This window comes from Hemibagrus wyckioides, linkage group LG28 (assembly GCF_019097595.1).
Source record: "Hemibagrus wyckioides isolate EC202008001 linkage group LG28, SWU_Hwy_1.0, whole genome shotgun sequence".
In the NCBI taxonomy this organism is placed as follows: Eukaryota; Metazoa; Chordata; class Actinopteri; order Siluriformes; family Bagridae; genus Hemibagrus; species Hemibagrus wyckioides.
Genome location: NC_080737.1, coordinates 14,702,820 through 14,722,167, shown reverse-complemented (window position 1 = coordinate 14,722,167; position 19,348 = coordinate 14,702,820). Strand labels below are relative to the sequence as shown.

The 19,348-nt window shown below is 40.7% G+C and overlaps 1 protein-coding gene across 1 annotated transcript in view; it reads left to right on the top strand.

Moving 5' to 3' along the window:
* The window catches only part of LOC131348155 (sodium/potassium/calcium exchanger 3), a 44,669-nt gene that overhangs the window by 553 nt on the left and 24,768 nt on the right, over positions 1-19,348 (top strand). The window contains exon 2 of the mRNA XM_058382835.1: positions 10,030-10,140. Within this exon, the coding sequence (XP_058238818.1) occupies positions 10,030-10,140 (111 nt within the window). The remainder of the gene's footprint in view (positions 1-10,029; positions 10,141-19,348) is intronic.

Sequence of the window (19,348 nt, the reverse complement as noted above, 5' to 3'; positions counted from 1 at the left end):
GTTAAATATTTTTTTCTTGCGCAGCTTGTCTAGTCTTTTTAGTGAGCCTGAATTAACCACCTGAATAATAAGAAAAACAGACAATGATTATCCTACAGTGTGCCAGGGGTATAAACAAAATAATTTAATGATATCAGACATTATTTCCTCGTGGGATGTTTTACCATCTCGATCGGTGTTACACCTGCGTCACGCCTCCAGCATCTTTTCCGCCGGCTTTAGCGCCTTTATCCTCGCGTGACCCTCTCATGTTCTCGCCGAACCATGCCTCATTAAACTACTATTTGAGGGGAAACGGAGTATATCAACGTCACAACCCAGTTCCTTAGACTGAAATGGTAATTAGTACCAATTAAGCCCAGGTACCACACCCTCACTGGCTTGAATGAAGCGTGACATGACACACACACACACACACACACACACACACACACACACACACACACACTGATCAGACTTAACCGTTTATGGAAATAAAATTTCATGCATTCTGATGCTTGTAACTGGGAATTTAACAGTCTAGGAATGTAAAAACGATCTATTTTCCAGCAGCACGAGCTAAAACTTCCTTTCCTTTAGTGTCAGGCTACTGGTGGAAGAACATTTCATGACATTTGGTTGTGCTGGTTCTTATCCAACCTGCAGATTAATCTCATGGCTCTGTGTGATTTCCTAAACCACACAATGCACACTACCTACATATAAAGACTCCATTGGTGTAGTGTTTTGGTGTCGTAGAAGAGTTATGAAAATAAAATAACTTCAGTGTGGACGTCAGATATCCTGAGTACCAGGAGGAAGAGCGAGAGTTTGTCTTTTTTCTTTTAGCGCCAGTCAACTGGTTAGCGATTATATTGAACAGCAGTGCCTATTCATCGCAAAAGCTGTGGTGTAGATGAAACAAACGAAACGCCAAGCTACTGGTGGATCCACTCCACTGTAATCTCACAGCATGCTTTGTCATGATTCCTGTGATTCTGTGCATCTCTGAGGCTAATGCAGTCGAGCTAGCTAGCTAAAATATACCGTGGAATAGTTATACTGCATTATCGTATACTTATAATCTGTCTATTTTGTCCTTCAGTCAAAAAAAAAATCTGTTAGCAACCAGTGTTATGCTGCGTAGGAGATAAACGCAGATCCAGCAGATTGAGCAACTTGCTGACTCTTTAAATCTGCTGTCTCTCTTCAGTCATTCACCGGCTTCCTGCAAAATTAGAGAACAAATTTGCTTTATCAGTTCTGCAAAAATCTTTGATTCTTTTACTCTCTCGCTCTTGTTTTTGATTTACGCTTACACACACTCATACACCCTCTCTAACTGAGTGTGGTAGGATGGAACTGGAATTATAACACACATGTATATAGTCCAGATCTATGTATCTATCTATCTATCTATCTATCTATCTATCTATCTATCTATCTATCTATCTATCTATCTATCTATCTATCTATCTATCTGTCTGTCTGTCTGTCTGTCTGTCTGTCTGTCTGTCTGTCTGTCTGTCTGTCTGTCTGCCTGCCTGCCTGCCTGCCTGCCTGCCTGCCTATCTATCTATCTATCTATCTATCTATCTATCTATCTATCTATCTATCTATCTATCTATCTATCTATCGGTCTATCTATCGGTCTATCTATCGGTCTGTCTGTCTGCCTGCCTGCTTATCTATCTCTCTATCTATCTATGTATCTATCTATCTATCTATCTATCTATCTATCTATCTATCTATCTATCTATCTATCTATCTATCTATCTATCTATCTATCTATCTATCTGCCTCTCTCTCTCTCTCTCTCTCTCTTACCAGTCACCATATAGATGGACAGACCCACAGCAGCTCAAGAACATCATATTAGTCATTTTGTTTTCTACCAACTTTAATAATCACATTTATTTCCTTATAAAATATAACATCCTACGCTTTGAAAACTAAATGATGTTTCTCCAGTCGAGTCAAGAAAACACAATTACAGTTTGTCCCACTTCTTCTTGTTGAAGCTGCCCCAAGCTCGCTTCCTTCATCACACATTCAGTTATTGTTCACAGAATGCTATAAGCATCTGGGTGAGCAAAATCATTTTTTTGGGTTAGAGTTAAGTCTTGTGCATTACATTAAGCAATAAGCAAAGAAAATCTCACAGCTGTCACAGCTTAATTCTCTAAAGCACATCCCTGCTTTATCATAAGGAGTACGGAGCCTGTAGGCAGTAATTACCTGTGCGGAAAAATGACTGGAGAATGTCAGAGTATAAATCACGCTCAGCATGTAAAAGCTATCTTAAACAATATTCACATATTTAAACAAGTGCTAATTTTTCATAGTTTTATACATAAAATTGTCGAAGCTATAAAATAAATAAAAAAGTCGAAGCTAGCCATGAAGACCAGCTTGGTGTATTTTGAGAACAGTGACCAATAAGATCATGGGAAAGAGTGAAGCCTTTATAAAGTCTTTATTAAATCATCTATTATATAACTTGTTTTAGGTAGTAATTTCTCCATCGGTATAGAATGATATGAAGAGATAAAAAAAAATGAGTAAAAAATATTAGGGCAATGAAATGTGTGCTTATTGTAATTAATGGTATTAAATAATGGTAGGGATAAGAGTACAAAAAACATTTATATTGATCAATAAAATATCAATAATCTCTTTTTGCTTAACGAATCCCTTCTACACTGAAATTGTGTAGAAGGGATTAGGGTTGTGTGTGTGTGTGTGTGTGTGTGTTGACTCTAGAGAGCAGATCTGTGTTCTCCTAGCACCTGCATGCAGGCCTGTCCATGATCAGTACTTGTTAATTAGGGAATCTACAAAGCGAGCTTCACAATAAAGCCACAGGTGATCAGCTTAGCCTTTTGATTGGAGCTGGGAATAAAAAAAAATATCAAAGAAGGGAAGCAGGGCATGCAGGTTATGTAAGTGTTATATAATTCAGATGAAAGTGTTGTGGCTGTTGTTCCAGTGTGCCACATGACCTACTGAAAATACTATACTACAATATTCCAAAGATGATGATGTGTATACATCACACACATATATATACATATATATATATATATACATATATCATGTATATGTACATTATATCAGGTATAACATTATGACCACTGAGAGGTGAAGTGAATAACACTGATGATCTCCTCATCATGGCACCTGTTAGTGGGTGGGATATATTAGGCAGCAAGTGAACATTTTGTCCTCAAAGTTGATGTTAGAAGCAGGAAAAATGGACAAGAGTAAGGATTTGAGCGAGTTTGACGAAGGGCCAAATTGTGATGGCTAGACCACTGGATCAGAGCATCTCCAAAACTGCAGCTCTTGTGGGGTGTTCCTGGTCTGCAGTGGTCAGTATCTATCAAAAGTGGTTCAAGAAAGGAACAGTGGTGAACCGGCGACAGGGTCATGGCCGGCCAAGGCTCATTAATGCACGTGGGTATATATATATATATATATATATATATATAGAGAGAGAGAGAGAGAGAGAGAGAGAGGTGGATAGATAGTTAGATATATGCATACATACTAGATTAATGAAATATATATATATAGGTAGGTAGGTAGATAGATAGATAGATAGATAGATAGATAGATAGATAGATAGATAGATAGATAGATAGATAGATAGATAGACTATATAGGTCTGGTACACGTGCGTTATAATTCCAGTTTTCCGGTTACATCCTTTTCTACCACACTCAATTAGCACCAGTGACACCTTTATACATCTAACACCAGCACCACACACTCCTCACTTTCTATAAGGCTAAAATAAAGACAAGGTGTTGAAGATGAAGCCCGGCGTAAATTGCCACTGTACTGCTCTCTCACTCAGATGAGTGTTACGATAGAGACAGTAACTCCACCATATAGTTCCAACCCACTGAATCCTGCCCAGAGTCCTCACCGTTGCAGCATTATATTCTATTAAGTGAATTCTTAGCTTGAGGATCTTATGAAATATTGCTTCAGCTTAAAGGCACCAGTGTATTACACGTTAATAGACTGATTATTGCATGTCTTACTTTTTGTGTTCTTTAAACCTGTGTTTTGCCTCTTCCTTGAGGAACAGTGCCTAATTTTAAGTGTACCAATTAGAGGTGGACAAATTAGAGGCCTATTAGCTAGCCCACTTATCCCAGCTCCAGTGTGCTGCCCGGTGATATGTTTTGCTTGGCTGGAAAATGTATTTACTTCTCAAAATGCATTAATATGGATGCACTCTATTCTGTTCGGTCTTCTCGATGTTTTATTTCCTGTGTGTTCCTGATTCCAAAAATCCCATGCATCTCATGCTACTTATTGTGGAGATCTGGTAGCTCAGTGTTGCTGGATTACTTCTCGGATGGTTGTGAGTTTGAATCCCAGGGCCGCCAAGCTGCCACCGTTTGGAATGAGATAATTCGATTTCTAAATGAATAAATGAGATAAATGTAAGTGGCTTGGGATAAGGGCATCTGCCAAACGCTATAAATGTAAATCTGACTAGTAAAAGATGCTGTGGTGCAGCAAGGCCTGAGAATCAAATATACAAAATGTTGAGCATTGAGTTGCTTTTCTATCTGAATGCGAATATTTGAAGCACTAAAGAGATCCACACAGTGACATTGAGCTACACTTCAATAAGTAACAAATACTACATTTTTCTGAATGTCAGGATTTTTCATTCTCTTATTGAATGAGAGACTAAACACTTCTAGCCTTCTTGTCCATCAGGCAACTATGAATACGCACCGACTCGTTTTCTATCTTTAATCTTTAATGCATAAAAGTTACACTTTTTTTCAGTGGTAGCTCTTTTCCCTCGGATAAACAGCCCAAAGCCTAAAATGACCCATTTCTTAACTTCATTCAGACTTCTACTGAATCTGCATGCAGTTCAGCGCTGTCCAATAATTTCACACCGTCGCTACAATTCACCCCAGATGTGTTGCATAAGCGTATCACATCTGTACGCCCAATCCACATCGCACATACACATGTCTCTAATTTGTCTGTCTGAGTATACTGCTACAGTAAGAAAAACTCTGTATGAATGAACACGGTTTTTGTTTCACATCATTACGAAACCAAAACAAACGTTGATTATTTTCCAATTATAGCACACGTCGAAATGGTTCGTTCTTTATTTACCATCTCAATTTACCAATTTTGATTGCAGTTAATATAGAGTATAATTTATAGTTACATCATTTCGTGTTGCAGAATGTCTGAGACACTTTGGTCACACTGTTTGAGCTATAAACTAGTCCCCAGTCACAGAAACTAACACAAAAACACGCAGACTGCCATATTTTTGGAGGAGCTTTCGATTTTTCTGAATTTTCCGGGAAATTCAGGCCCGTTGTGCGACGTCACCACAACACACATGCGTCAGACGTGAGTACATATACAAAATCAAGCACATTTGTCCGCAACAATCACATCAGAACTCCTGGAAGGAACTGAAAACCAGTCGTCCTTATACCATCCTCACGTTTTGTCTCGCTTAAAGGTTTCGAAAAAATCGCAAAATCTCCTTAGAAAAAGCCCCGTTTTTCATTCTTCTGTGTTAAATCTTCAAACGAAACCTCAAAGCAAAACAACCCCATAGACAAACACCAAATATGTTCTAAGGAACCGGCGAGGAAACGGATCGGTTCTCAAAATATTAACCGAACAGAACCTTTTCCAGCTACAGTGACAAAAAGTCAAGTTACAAAAAGGATCTTTCACCCAGTACGGAGTTTCACTGTTCAGGATGTCTCATTGAATCATTAATCATCCACAGAATCAAACCCCACCGCTCCTGAAGAACCTTTTAAAAGCGTGTGTTTATTATGCATGTGATGTCTGCCGTGCGCTGATGTTCACGGGGCTCATTTGACTTGCATATGGCTCGGGGCCACGTTCTCTTCACGCCCGCAGCATGAAAGACACGGCGGCGCACCGTTCTTGGCTGAAGAGTGACCACCACCACCACCACCACGCTCTCCTGAACCGTAGATGAATCCTGGAAACTGTAAAAGGAAACGAAAAAGAACAAGCTCTGGCTACTACCTGATGATCATTAAACAGATCTGGATAACAGAACAGTCTGTTCCCGTCCATGCCTCCCTCCCTCCCTTTCTCTTTCCCTCGCCGTGTCTCCGTCTGCGACCCCCCCTCCATCCATCCCTCGCTCCCTCCATCCCTTCCCTCCTCCATTCTGTCTCGGCTTGATGATGTGTATCACTTAGCGGGTAAATATACCCACCTTGCCACAGACGTGCCGGTCTCCGTGTGTGGCGATAAGCGCCATGTTTCATTTTTATTGTCCATGTGTGATGATGGAACGATGGCACAAAAGCGCGCTGTAGATTTTCTCCATATATAGCTTGGCAAAATGAAGGGTCCAAATAAAGTACATCGAGTAAGGAGACTGAGAAAGATTAGAAATGTTTTCTTTTTGGTCACTCAGAGATCAGTGTGTGTGTGTGTGTGTGTGTGTGAATGTTTGCACAAGGAACTGAAAATGACTCTTGTTTGTGTTTGCGCTGTTATCCTGTTGTTTTTTATATTGAGCAGCTCACAAATAATTTACATAAATAATTCACCCACTCAAGCAGGATTCATAGTCAGAGAAATATTCATTCTGGGTTTCATCCAAAAGATCGGCTGGTGATAAGAATAAAAATGTGCCGCTCCTAAAATAACGACTCTTCACTGAAGCCGAAGGCGTGTGGTTGGAAAGAGACTCGAAGCCGCTATCCCTGTCTTGATGGACCACAGGCTTGTGTACACCACTACGTGTGTTCATTCATGGAGAGATCCGTCTCTAGTGGCGTCCGGGTTTGACGTTAAAATGCAAACTCTAGGGCCGACTTTTTGCCTTTAAACTTCTTTTGACATATTGGTTTGTAAGTTACCAGTTTACCCATAATGCCTCTTGTGCCTCGTCATACACATAGATATGTAGAGAAGATCAGTTCAGCTCTTTTTTTGTCTGAATTTGGTAAATGAACATGAGCTCAAACTATCCAAATACACATAGGCTAATATATGGAACCATGTTTCAACAAGTGTCCATATCATTTGTTTTATTCATTTTATTATTCCTGACCAATTTGTATTTGTTCGCTGCATTATTGAGAGCATCTTGACAAGCTCCATCACAGTGTGTGAAAGAAAATCTCTGCAAAGGGATGTGAAAACCGCCCAACGCATCATCGGCACCCAACGGCCTGCCATCGAGTCTCTTCACCACAGCAGATGTCTGCTGAAAATAATCAAGGACTCCTCCCACCCTAGTCACAAACTGTTCAACCTCCTTCCATCCAGGAGGAGATACAGGACCATCCGCGCCAGAACCAGCAGGTTCAGGGACAGTTTTTTCCCTACAACTATAAATCGACTGAAGTCTACACTACACCACTAGGACACTCACGTCTCACTAAAACTTCACCACCTTACAGTTCTGCTCCAGTCTGTACATTCTACAACATCTTCTCAGTAAAATATAATTAGACTGTACACAATTGTTAACTCATAGATTACCCTAATCTATCTATCTATCTATCTATCTATCTATCTATCTATCTATCTATCTATCTATCTATCTATCTATCTATCTATCTGTCTGTCTGTCTGTCTGTCTGTCTGTCTGTCTGTCTGTCTATCTAATTACTTTACACTTTATATGCTGTTAATACAACTTGCACATACTTCTCTATGTGCATACTGACATAGCCTTATTTATTGATGTACATAATTTCTACTTTTGCTCTATCTATCTATCTATCTATCTATCTATCTATCTATCTGTCTGTCTGTCTGTCTGTCTGTCTGTCTGTCTGTCTGTCTGTCTGTCTATCTATCTATCTATCTATCTATCTATCTATCTATCTGTCTGTTTGTCTATCTATCTATCTATCTGTCTGTTTGTCTATCTATCTATCTATCTATCTATCTATCTATCTATCTGTCTGTCTGTCTGTCTGTCTGTCTGTCTGTCTGTCTGTCTGTCTGTCTGTCTATCTATCTATCTATCTATCTATCTATCTATGTCTGTCTGTCTGTCTGTCTGTCTATCTATCTATCTGTCTGTTTGTCTATCTATCTATCTGTCTGTCTATCTATCTATCTATCTATCTATCTATCTATCTATCTATCTATCTGTCTGTCTGTCTGTCTGTCTGTCTGTCTGTCTGTCTGTCTATCTGCATATCGCAAGTTAAAGACAGCTTTTCCAGAAAGCCCCCCCTATGTTTTTCCCAGCTTCAGAAACATTGACTCACCACAGTAGTGACCCATCAAATCAACTGGTCATACTGTTTAACAGTACTCTGCATTAGCATGTGATCACTCATGGATTTAACTCCGCGGCCGATTGTCGCAATTAATCTCGCAGTGATTCCGAGTGCCAGGGTGAATCAGTGCGCCCACTGCAAGGCTCAATATTTGCCTTGTTCATTTTAGTTCCTCTTCATCTGATGAGTTAAATCAGTCGAGAGGGTCGATGAAAATACTACTTCAAGTCAAAAGCGTTTGCAAGCGACCCACTCATGTCTTACACAGAGCAAAAATAAAGATCGTCTTGTGTGTGTGTGTATGTGTGTGTGTGTGTGTGTGTGTGTAAAGAGTGATTGGTTTCATAATCCAGTGTGTAAATGTGTTTTTTTTTCCTCCCTCTGTTCCTTCTTCTGCTGTCAGGCTTCAAAGACATTTTTAATGTATTTCTTTTCTGCTTTAGCTGTGCTTCAGCTGTTGTCTCTTTCTTTAATTGCTATAATAATGTTGTATTTGTGGTGATCTGTGGAAAACCTGGTGGAAATTGTTGAAGCTGAATTCTGGAAATGAGACAAAAAATAATAATATACTGTGTGTGTGGGGGGGGGGTGATGGAGTCTTGAAAGCAATGATAATATCGTGAATCTGGTCAGATTATAGTAAACCAAATAAAAGAGTATTGGGGGCATATGTTAAGTTTTAGTATTAAATAATTTTATTCTTTTTGCAGATCATTTTAAGATAAGACTTGTTTCTAGAAATTGATGCTCAAAACTGAGCAATAGAATAAGAAAATTGAAAGCTTATAAAGATTTTGGGATTTGTAATCTTTTAATAGGAGCTCAGTTTGACTACATTCAAAATATTTTAACTTGTAATTTTTTAGCGTTCTTTCAGAGATCACGAGGTCGAATCCCGGTGCTACCACAGTTGCCCAAGAGCTACTAAATTGTCCGTGCTTTCTTACTTTTACGGTATTTGGTAGACACCCTTATCCAGAGTGACTTATCTCATTTTATACAGCTGAGCAATTGAGAATTAAGGGCCTTGCTCAAGGGCCCAGCTTGCTGGTTCTGGGATCCAAATGCACAACCTTCCGATCGGTAGCACCACTAAGCTACCACATTCATGTGGGTGGGAAGGATAGCCTCCTCTCTCTCTCCTCTGTCAATCAGATGATATTAACCAATCATGGGTGTTTGTAAGCTTGTGTATGCGGAAGAGGGCAGATTGAACTTTCCTCTAAGAGCAGTTTAAAAAGAGTTTGCTTTGCTTCATGTGTCTCAGAAACTGCCAGCACATGTTAGCCCTAACCCTTTCTGGTTGGTGGCTGTTGTATGATAAGGGAGAGCTGAATAATTGGTGGGAATTGGCATGTGAGTACTCTTCTTCTTCTTCTTTCGGCTTTTCCCTTTAGGGGTCGCCACAGCGAATCATCTTTCTCCACCTATCCCTATCTTCTGCATCCTCAACACTTGCACCGACTAGCTTCATATCCTCATTTATTACATCCATATACCTCCTCTTTGGCCTTCCTCTTTGCCTCCTTCCTGGAAGCTCCATGTCCAACATTCTCCTACCAATATACTCACTCTCCCTCCTCTGAACATGTCCAAACCCTCTTAATCTGGCTGGCATGTGAGTACAATAGGGGGAAAACAAACCATACACAAATGCTGTAAATGCTAAAGAAGTCTGTGACGTGTGAGTTACTAAACACTCCACAGTGATCATTGAGTTTGGTCCTGATCCACTCTCTCCTCTCGTATTGTCTTACAGTGACAGAATCTTCAAGCTCAGATCCCGCTGAAGATGCCGGCCTCGACTGGACTGGACGCAAGCTGATGCAAGACAGAGTCGAGAACCATACTCTCGAACCTCCTCGAGCAGGTAAGATAGTCATCTAAGCTATTTATATTACGCTACAAAGACCAGGTCTGACAGATGACAGGTGAAGACCCGGTGTTTGGAAAAACCTCCGAGATGAAGAGGAAGACGAAGACGGCGTGAACGAGTCTGTTTTAACAGAATGTTACCTAGACAAATATTTGAATACTTGTTTAATTTGAAGTCGACCTCTGAAAATTGTAACCGTAAACACACGCCATGTTAGGTCGTAGGTATTATCATTCCGTCTGTCCGTTACAGTGTGCGGCTGCAGCTGTGTGTATGATTAGGTGTGTGAAGGTTTATGCCGGCAAACAGTGGAGGCAAACAGGAGTTGTGTGTTTGTCCAAACTTATAAGGGTGAAGCTGGCTTCTGTTACAGAGAAAATGTTCTGGAGTGGATACAAGAACTTGCCAAAAATGTGCAGAGAGAAAACAGAGAGTAAACAGAATGATGGATGGGAGTAAATAGAAGAGGTTCAGTGTGTAGGAACAAAACTTTAACTTAACACACTGTGAAGCCTTTATATGAGCTCCTGAAACACACACACACACACACACACACACAATCCTTACATACTGTACACACATACAGTGTATAGACTCTCTTCAAGTTTCTTAATGGAGCTCGTAGCAGCCTGTTCACTTCTTTAGCGGCTCGTGGTAATTGTTCTTAAAGCATCCATGAAACCAGTACAGAAAAGGTGTTGGAGAGCATTTTAAAGTTGGCGCAAAGAAGCTAGCATATCATTAAAAAAGTGGCCAGAAATACGTTTCAGAGAAATTGAAATGTAAACAACCTTAAACGAATTGCCGACTCATACTGTGCTAATCCAATCTAATGCTCTAGCAGCCGTTAATTAGCAACAAACACATGCGGCCTGTGTTCTCGTAGTCCTGCAGCTTCTTGAACTGTGTGTGTGTGTGTGGTTTTTTTTGTTGTTATGCTTGTACTTATTCTCCCTACAAAACCTTTCAGCGCAGCTTGCACATATTTGATCTGACTCCAAAAACATGACAAGCTGCGCTAACTGTGATGGTCTATGTGCTGTGAAGTGCAGTTAATATACAGCTAATGTGTTTGCATAGCATGATGAGGAAATGATGTTTGGAGGTTTATTAGTGTGTGTGTGTGTTTTTGAGAGAGAGAGAGAGAGAGAGAGAGAGAGAGGTCCAGAAAGCTCATTTCTCAATACTTTTATTTCACTGCCTCTTGTTAAACGGCAGACTTTTTTTCTTTTCCCCGTGGGAAGCCCAATGCCCTCATTGCCTCATGAGGCTCACGGTGGGAGAGAGAGAGAGAGAGAGAGAGAAGGAAAATGTGTAACAAAACAGTGACAAATGACCCCATAGCTCACTACCAGTCCAACACACAATGCTTGTAAACCTCTGCTTGTAAACACAACAGGCAAAAACAGCAGTGAAAAATCCTACAAGTTTTTCAACACGTTCTCGACCTGATTTCCTGTTTCAAAGATCTACATCAAGATACATATCAAATCATGGCTTTAAGCCAACTCATAAGGCCCTTAACCCTCCCTGCTTCACTGCTGCTGTATAACGGCTGACCCTGTGCTCTGACCCCAACTTTCTAAGCTGGGATATGTGAAGAAAAGCATTTCACTGAGCTGTAATGTGCTATATATGTGAAAGGCTTCTTCTTCTTCTTCTTCTTCTTCTTCTTCGGTACTTTAAGCTCCAACTGTTGTTAAACCTGGAGCTCCGTCTAAAAGAGAAAAACTTTCTTGTCAGTTTTTTTAAGGCTTCTACTAGATTTCTTTCTATAATTAAGCCAATGAACGTTTTCTCCATTGGGTTAGAGCGTTCTTAAAAAATTTGCTTTTGATTGTTTCCCACCTGAAGAATCCTTGTAGATTTAATCTTTATATAAATCCAGTTTCGAATCCTAGACTTTTGTGCTTATGTAATTCCTCATTAAACTTTGACGAAGTTTCCTCGTAGAATATTCGTGGCATCAGGTTGAAAAAAATAGTTTTAAAGGGTTTTTTTCATCCCAGAAAACTCTTTCCCATGGGGACAAAATAAAAGATCCTTGTGAGTAATGAAGGAGTTATTCCAATAAAAAATTACGAAGTTCCGGTTACATACAATCGCATTGTTAATATTAAGGCCTGAATGACCAACTCACCTGACTGAACTGAATCATTACTGATTGGTTTCTGACAATTAATGAAACATAATAAGACACACTGAGTATAGCTAACATACTGTACCTTTGTAGAGAGAGAGAGAGAGAGAGAGAGAGAGAGAGAGAAATTGTTGGATTAATCTTCATGGAGAAATTTCTAGGAAGAAAAGAAACGTTAATTAGACTATCGGAAGTTAATATTATTAACAGTGGTATCTGCCACTGGGATACGTTTTAGTCTTTTTTCCAGCCAGGAACTTCTTTTCCCATCTCTGCATCACCAGTGAGCAGGTTGTGTTTCGGCTAATCTTAACGAGCATTTATTTTCACACGTTTGGGCTGTAAGAGAGTGGACTAGCGTGCAAATGGACAGTTTCTACTGAACGTTATTTTATTAGTCGTGTGACTTGCTTTATTTTTTCATCATCAGAACTGAATGAGGTTCATTTAATGTGTTTTTTCTCGGTATTGGTGCTTCACATTAAGCTAATGTTTTTGATTAATGATGAAACACATAGGGGAGAATACATGCATACTTCTGTAAACATGTCTATTTAATCACACAAAATAACGAGGTAAACGATTAAAATATGTAACATTCATCCCTTTGTAACTGAATGTTAGCAAAGCTATAGCGAGTCTATGGTTGTAATTGATAATAATAAATAGAAATGCATGTGATTGCATAAATCAGCTACAGGAGCTGTGTTGGATGGAGAAAAATTGTACATTACACTCACATGCAAACTACATCATCTCACTCAGTCTCGGTCCGGTCATTAGCACAGAGATAGCTTCGCTTACTAATACATTAATTTATTAATACATTAAAACTCAAAAAGGTAAATAACTGCCCATGGTGTCACAGTGCAGTGCAGATTATAACGTGTGCTCGTAAGAGAGCTTACCCAGTGCTCAGGGGTTGTATGAGTAAAAATAGTAAATGTCCTGGGGTGTGTAGGAATTGTGGGCAAACTAGAATAATTAGTCATGACATTTCCATTTCCTTTTTCACGCTTCCTCCTTACAATAAAGAGGTACAAAGCAAGGCTCTGCAAAGATAACCTGAAAGAGACAAATGTTAGTTTGTGGTTTGTGTTGTGACAATTTCACACTTGTAAAGTGCCTAGGTAATGAAGTACAAGAAGTAACAAAAAGGGGAATGGAGGTGCAAATGATTGGTTTTATCTTAGACGCTGGCTGAAGAGTGTGTTACGCTATATGTATGTGTGTGTGTGCTGTACCTGGATTCGGATTTAAAAGTGGGCGTTACCTAAAACCACAAGACGTACCCTGCCACTGGTGTTGCAATAGAAAATAATGAGGATTAGCAATGGTCAGGAGCCAAGAGAACAAAACTGGCCATGCACTCTGGGTAGGCGGGGCATACTCTCTCTCTCCCCTGTCAATCATAGAGGCACTAGCCAATCGTGGACATGTATGAGGAAGAGTGAGTGTGTTACACTGCCCGGTGATGCAGCAGGAGCAGCAAAATGGGATTGTTTTACTCCTCAGAGACGAAACACGTTAGCCTTCTTCTTAAGTGGGTTATGATTAGGAAGAGCTGGCTGGCAAAAGGATAAAACTCCGTAGGCAGAAATACCAGCACTGTCAGTCAGTGTGTCATAAATAAACCCTGAACGTTAATGCGCGCTTTCAATGCACACTAGATTTCATCTAGCAAGAAGAATAAGAGGAAACAAACATGGTGTCCGTTCTCTCAGAACGATGTGCTTGTACTGAGTTACATCCTGAGTATATAGCATGGGGTTTGTGAGTTGCTTGACTGTGGTTTGATTAGCGTTTAGATGTCAGTGATCGATCAGTGGGGGTCTCACTTTGCCCCCAGCAGCATGCAAGAAACAAGTCCAGATGCAGCCATGAGTGACTGGAACAGCGTGTACTTATAGTGCCTTAGTCACAGATTCCTGATTGCCAGATGAGTCGAGCCGCTCTTCCATGCTGGGTTTCGGGTCCGGATCGGCACTGCGCCTCCGTAGAGTCAAACAGAGCTTTTTATTGAAAGAGCAGCTAAACCTCTGAGTTTAAAAAGAAAAGTCAGCTCCAATCATGCTCTCTTGAGCTCAGTGTAAATGACACTCCAAATGAAGCTCTTCCAGTGTTATTACACGTCCAGAAGGTCAATTACAGCCTGACAAAAAGAGAGCACTAAACTCAAATGAGCTTTTTCAGCTGCGGAGCCGTATTATACATATGAAATGAGACTCTTTCAGTTCCCTAGTGGACGTGAACACTTGTGATGATTATGCAATTAGCCTGTGTTCAGACTAGCTTCTCTGCCGCCGAGGAATCCAGCCTGGAGAGACTGCAGGAGGAAGAGGTTGATCCGACTTTATTCCTTTTTTTTTCCCTTTTCTTTATGCTTCCTCCCTCACACTGATTTGCTGTGCCTTAAAAAAGAACGAGACGGCGGCCCCCATGTTCAGGCGAGTAGCCTTTGAGGCCGGCGTTGCCAGGCAACTGAATGCTAAATTTTGGAAGTGTGTGTATGGAGTAGGGGCTGAGAGGAGAGAGAGAGAGAGAGAGAGAGCACAGGGAAATAAATAAATAACGAGAATAAAAGGGAAGGTGCTATTTTTAGACGTGTCAATAACGATCGCTCTGCGGGGTTTTTATGCATTCCTTTGTTTGCCTTGGCCAGCAGGAAAAGGCATTTTCTTTTGGATTCGATGATTTTTTTCCATTCAGGATATTTTAGTGCACATTTGTGGACGCTGGTGAGAATGGGAAGCTGACAAAACGTCTCACAGAAACGTCTTTTCTGGAAGTCGTGTTGTAGCCAGGAGGCCAGTTCTGCACTCTTGTCAGATAAAATGAAAGGAGCCGAGCGATGACTATAAACAGAGGGACGTCTTTGAGGCTATGAGAATTTGGACCATAGTAATGCTGTCTAAACGAGGCTTCACTAGATTAGAGTGAGATATAGAAAAAAATTCACAAGGGGGATGGTATGTGTAATAAGATTTTAAGCCGGGGAACCGAGATTGAGGTATGTTCCTGTGTCTGCTGCAGCAGAGGTGAAGGAATCGTGATGGATTCCTGAACTTCACATCCCTCATTACATGATGAGTCTTTTTGTCTGGCTTTCTGCGGGGGGGTGCTCACTTCACGGCGTGGTGTCATGTGACGTGTATAAAAAGAGGAGGAGACAATGAGATGGAGTCAAAGTATTGATTAAGGTCCCCGCTCTGTCATTCTCTCTCCCTCTCTCTCTCTCTCTCGTTCTGTCTTTCCCAGCTAGACTAAGGATGCAACAGTCTCAGTTTTTCAGACCAAGTATGTTTTTGGTTCCCACTGATACTGATACTGATACTGAAATGAGTCACTTTCTTAGTTTTAAGTTATCAGGGAACAATTTATTTATCTTTGTTTATGTTGGTTGCTGATAGTTTTCTGTTTATGACTTTTAGTATCTTTAACTCTTTCAGCCGGCTTAATGGAAATCGACTTGCCGGATGTTTTCAATCAGTATAAACAAATCAAATTTTTTTTAATCACTGTCTGTGTGAGATCAGTGTTTTTTCCCTCTGTTGGGAATAACCTTACACAGAATTTTAGTGGTTGAAGATAATAAAGAGAAGAAGAGAGGCGAAATTGGTCTGATATCAGCATTTACTTTGAAGATAGAAACCATTTGTGTTTTCGTTTGGGTTTTTTGGAACTTTTATAGGACAGTTTTGCCCCTAGAAGGCTAGAGAAAATAGAAATAAAAAATTCTTAAAACCCTGAGTGTCTGCTTTCATATGAGCTTGTGAGTGACGAAGACATTCAACGCTGGACATGGAAACGGGAAAACTGTAACAATGGCGCTCGTGAAGTGGATGTAGAATCCATGTGCGGAGTTTTATTAAGGAATCGGAGCAAAATCGTGAGAACGAAGAGGAAACAGGCGGAGTCGGGAAACCAGAAAATAGCAATCAGCGTGGCGAAAAATCCAAATATACACTAAGACAAAAGCGAAAAACAGGAAAACGTACGTGGAAAGCAAACGAGATCAATGGAAACAAACGGCGGGTAAATTGGCGAAACTTCACAAAGAGTGAACTGTATGAGTGTGTGGTATATAAACCCCATAGACAGGAATTGAAAACTACATTAACCGGAAGCAGGGCGGATTTGGGGGCCCTAAGCGATTCCAGATATGGGAATGTCGTGCATGTGCAGTACGATAGGAATGTTCCACTATTCATGAATCATGGGGGGGGCCCCGCATTTGAAAAGATGTAATAATAATGCTAAAATCTTAATGGATATAGACAGACCATACAATACATGATAGAAAAGTAATAAGTACTATATGATTTATATAGGCTTCTTGGTATTGGTCAGGGCCCCTTAATTCCTATATTCCTAATAGGGGCCCTAAGCGGCTGCTTACCTCGCTTATTGGTTAAGTCCGCCGGAAGTGTCAGTATTTTGGTGTGGGTTCACTCACGTGACGAGGAGGGGAATGTGCACCAGATGTTGGCATCTTTTACTGCTAAAATGACATATTTTATCAGGTAACTTCTATTTCAGTTCACATTCTCAATCAATTAAGTGATGTCATTTCCTGCTTATTACTGCGACACTATCTGCTAGGCGAACGTCACATAATGTCACATGGTATCAGTTGTTGGTTTCACAGCATTTTAGTATGAATCTTGGCAAACAAGCAAGGACCTACGCTATACCTGATACCCGTCTCCGTGTTGATGCTTCTTTAATGTAGGGATTTCTAGTTTTTTTGTTTTAGCTACAGCTTCATTAAATCAGTTCTTATTTGTTGAATCGCTGTGAGAAATGAGATTACAACACAAATAGTTACATGAAGCTAAGCGCATTTTGTGCATGTTAGTTAGCAATCAGTGATGTTATGGTTGGGATTAAAAGAGGTTGTTTGTATGGTAGTGCTAAAAGCTACTGAGGGCTGCTTGTGATATTGAATAAGACTACTATCTATAAGTCATCATTACTATTAGGAAACCTCATGACGTAGCACGGGGATTCAACAGCTATTACACATACACACAAGAGCAGAAATCGTAGTTACTTAGAAAATGCTTGATAGGCCACGCCCCCAAGCAACAGTAGCGGTTGGTGCATTAAAAAACGACCAAATAGGAAAGCTTGCTAGTATGATCGTACAGTATTCCTGCTAAACCTTTCTTATATTAATACAGTTGTAGTTTTATTTTTTTATACCATTTTCATAGCTACTATATCTTGCATTACAGACAGCTTTCTTTCTTTCCTTCCTTTTAAACTCATGTTATGGTTATTTTAGACTAATATCAACTTTAAACATATGTGTTTAGGCAGAGCCGGTCTTTAACATTCCGTAAGCAGCGATTTCTTTCTGCAGAGGTCAAGATTTTCCACAATCTGGAGTGTCCCAAATGTGTGTGCTTAAAGGAAATGTGTCAGAGGGTTGCATGTGACCAGGATTTGTATTTGTGTGTGTGTGTGTGTGTGTGTGTGCCGGGGGGACAGCATGGGGTTTCAGTGCATGTAGTGATGCTGACTCTGCCGGGGTTGGAGTGTTTTTCACTTGATAACTTAGCTGGATTCCAGGATGTCCTGCAGACTCTGCAGTCAATAACACAACATTCTCTCCCTCTCTCTCTCCCTCTCTCTCTCTCTCTTTCTCTTTCTCTCTCTCACACACACTAGTTAAATACAGATATGTACTCATTCTGTTGTGGTTCACCCTCTGATTAGATCTTAAATCACATGAAACTCTCCCAGATTTTACACTGTACTACATCACCGCAGTGTTTCCTGCACTGACCCTCATCCAGAACTCTTGATTGGATCAGTTGTGAGGAAAAAAACAACACTAAGCCAAACTACGAGCTGTTGTGGTTACCAGGCTGTACATTGCTGGAGGCTACGGGCGCACGCAGCTCCACCGGGACCAGACCAGCATCTGATTGGCTAGAGCTTGCTCTCTCTGAATGCGGATTGGATGGCTGTGCACAGTGAAAGGATCGGAAGGCCGTGGCCATGGGGTGAAAGGTCACTGTGATGAGTATGATTTCTGACAGGTTGGGCCTGGGGTGGGCATGAGCCTCGGTTCCTGCCAGATGTTTCAGCTGGGATTTTTTTTTTTTTTTGTCTTTAAACAAAACCATGTTTTAACAGCAGGGATGAGTGTGTAGGAACATGAGAAAGCTTAATGGCCATAACAGGCGGAAATAAACCATTTAATTGATCAAAACTGAATAAAATATTGATCACAAAATGACAGGAAGGCTGGGGTAACTCATATAACCGCTGTTTATATCTGTCGTGAAAATAAAACACACATCATTCCAAACCTTGAGGCAGATGGACGACAACAGAACTGCTGTCAGCCAAAAAAATGAATCAGGAGGAACAAACTGGACAGCTGAAAAGACCAGGTGATGATTTTCCAATCTTTAACTGTCCAGTTTCAGTGTCTCTGTGCCCACTATCCCACTCATTAGTCACTGATAACTCAGCTAGACAACTAGCTGACTGAAGCAGTGCTGAATCAGAAGCAAAGCTATTCATATTAGTCTTTAAAGCAAATAAAAACCAGTCCCACATTCACTGGCCATGTATGTTTTATCATTGCAGGAAAATGTTGGAAATTGGATTTATTGTCCAACTCATGAGTTTCACAAACAGGAGTTCAGCTCTAGCCCTGCAGTTTGTTCTGGTGGTTATGACAGGCATGGCCTTTCTGCTCTCTCCATCTCTACTCCAGCTCTCAAACTCTCTCCAGAGAGCTGGTGAGGAAAAATAAATATTTTTAGCGATTGCACTTCTCAACTGCCTGTCATCCCTTTCTCTCTCTCTCTCTCTCTCTCTCTCGCTCCGATCCTTCCTTCTTCTTCTTTTTTTTCCATGCGCTTGAGTCCATGGGAAAAGTGGGTCTCTCCACCCAGTTTCTCACTCTTCCACTTGACTTCCATAAGCTTGCCACAGCAGCCCATCGACAAGCCAGCTTCCCCCCCGGGAGTGGGTTTCCATGGCAACTGCCTGTACCGGAGCCACTCGGCGAAAAAAAGCCTTTCGTTCAGGGTTCCACGGTTT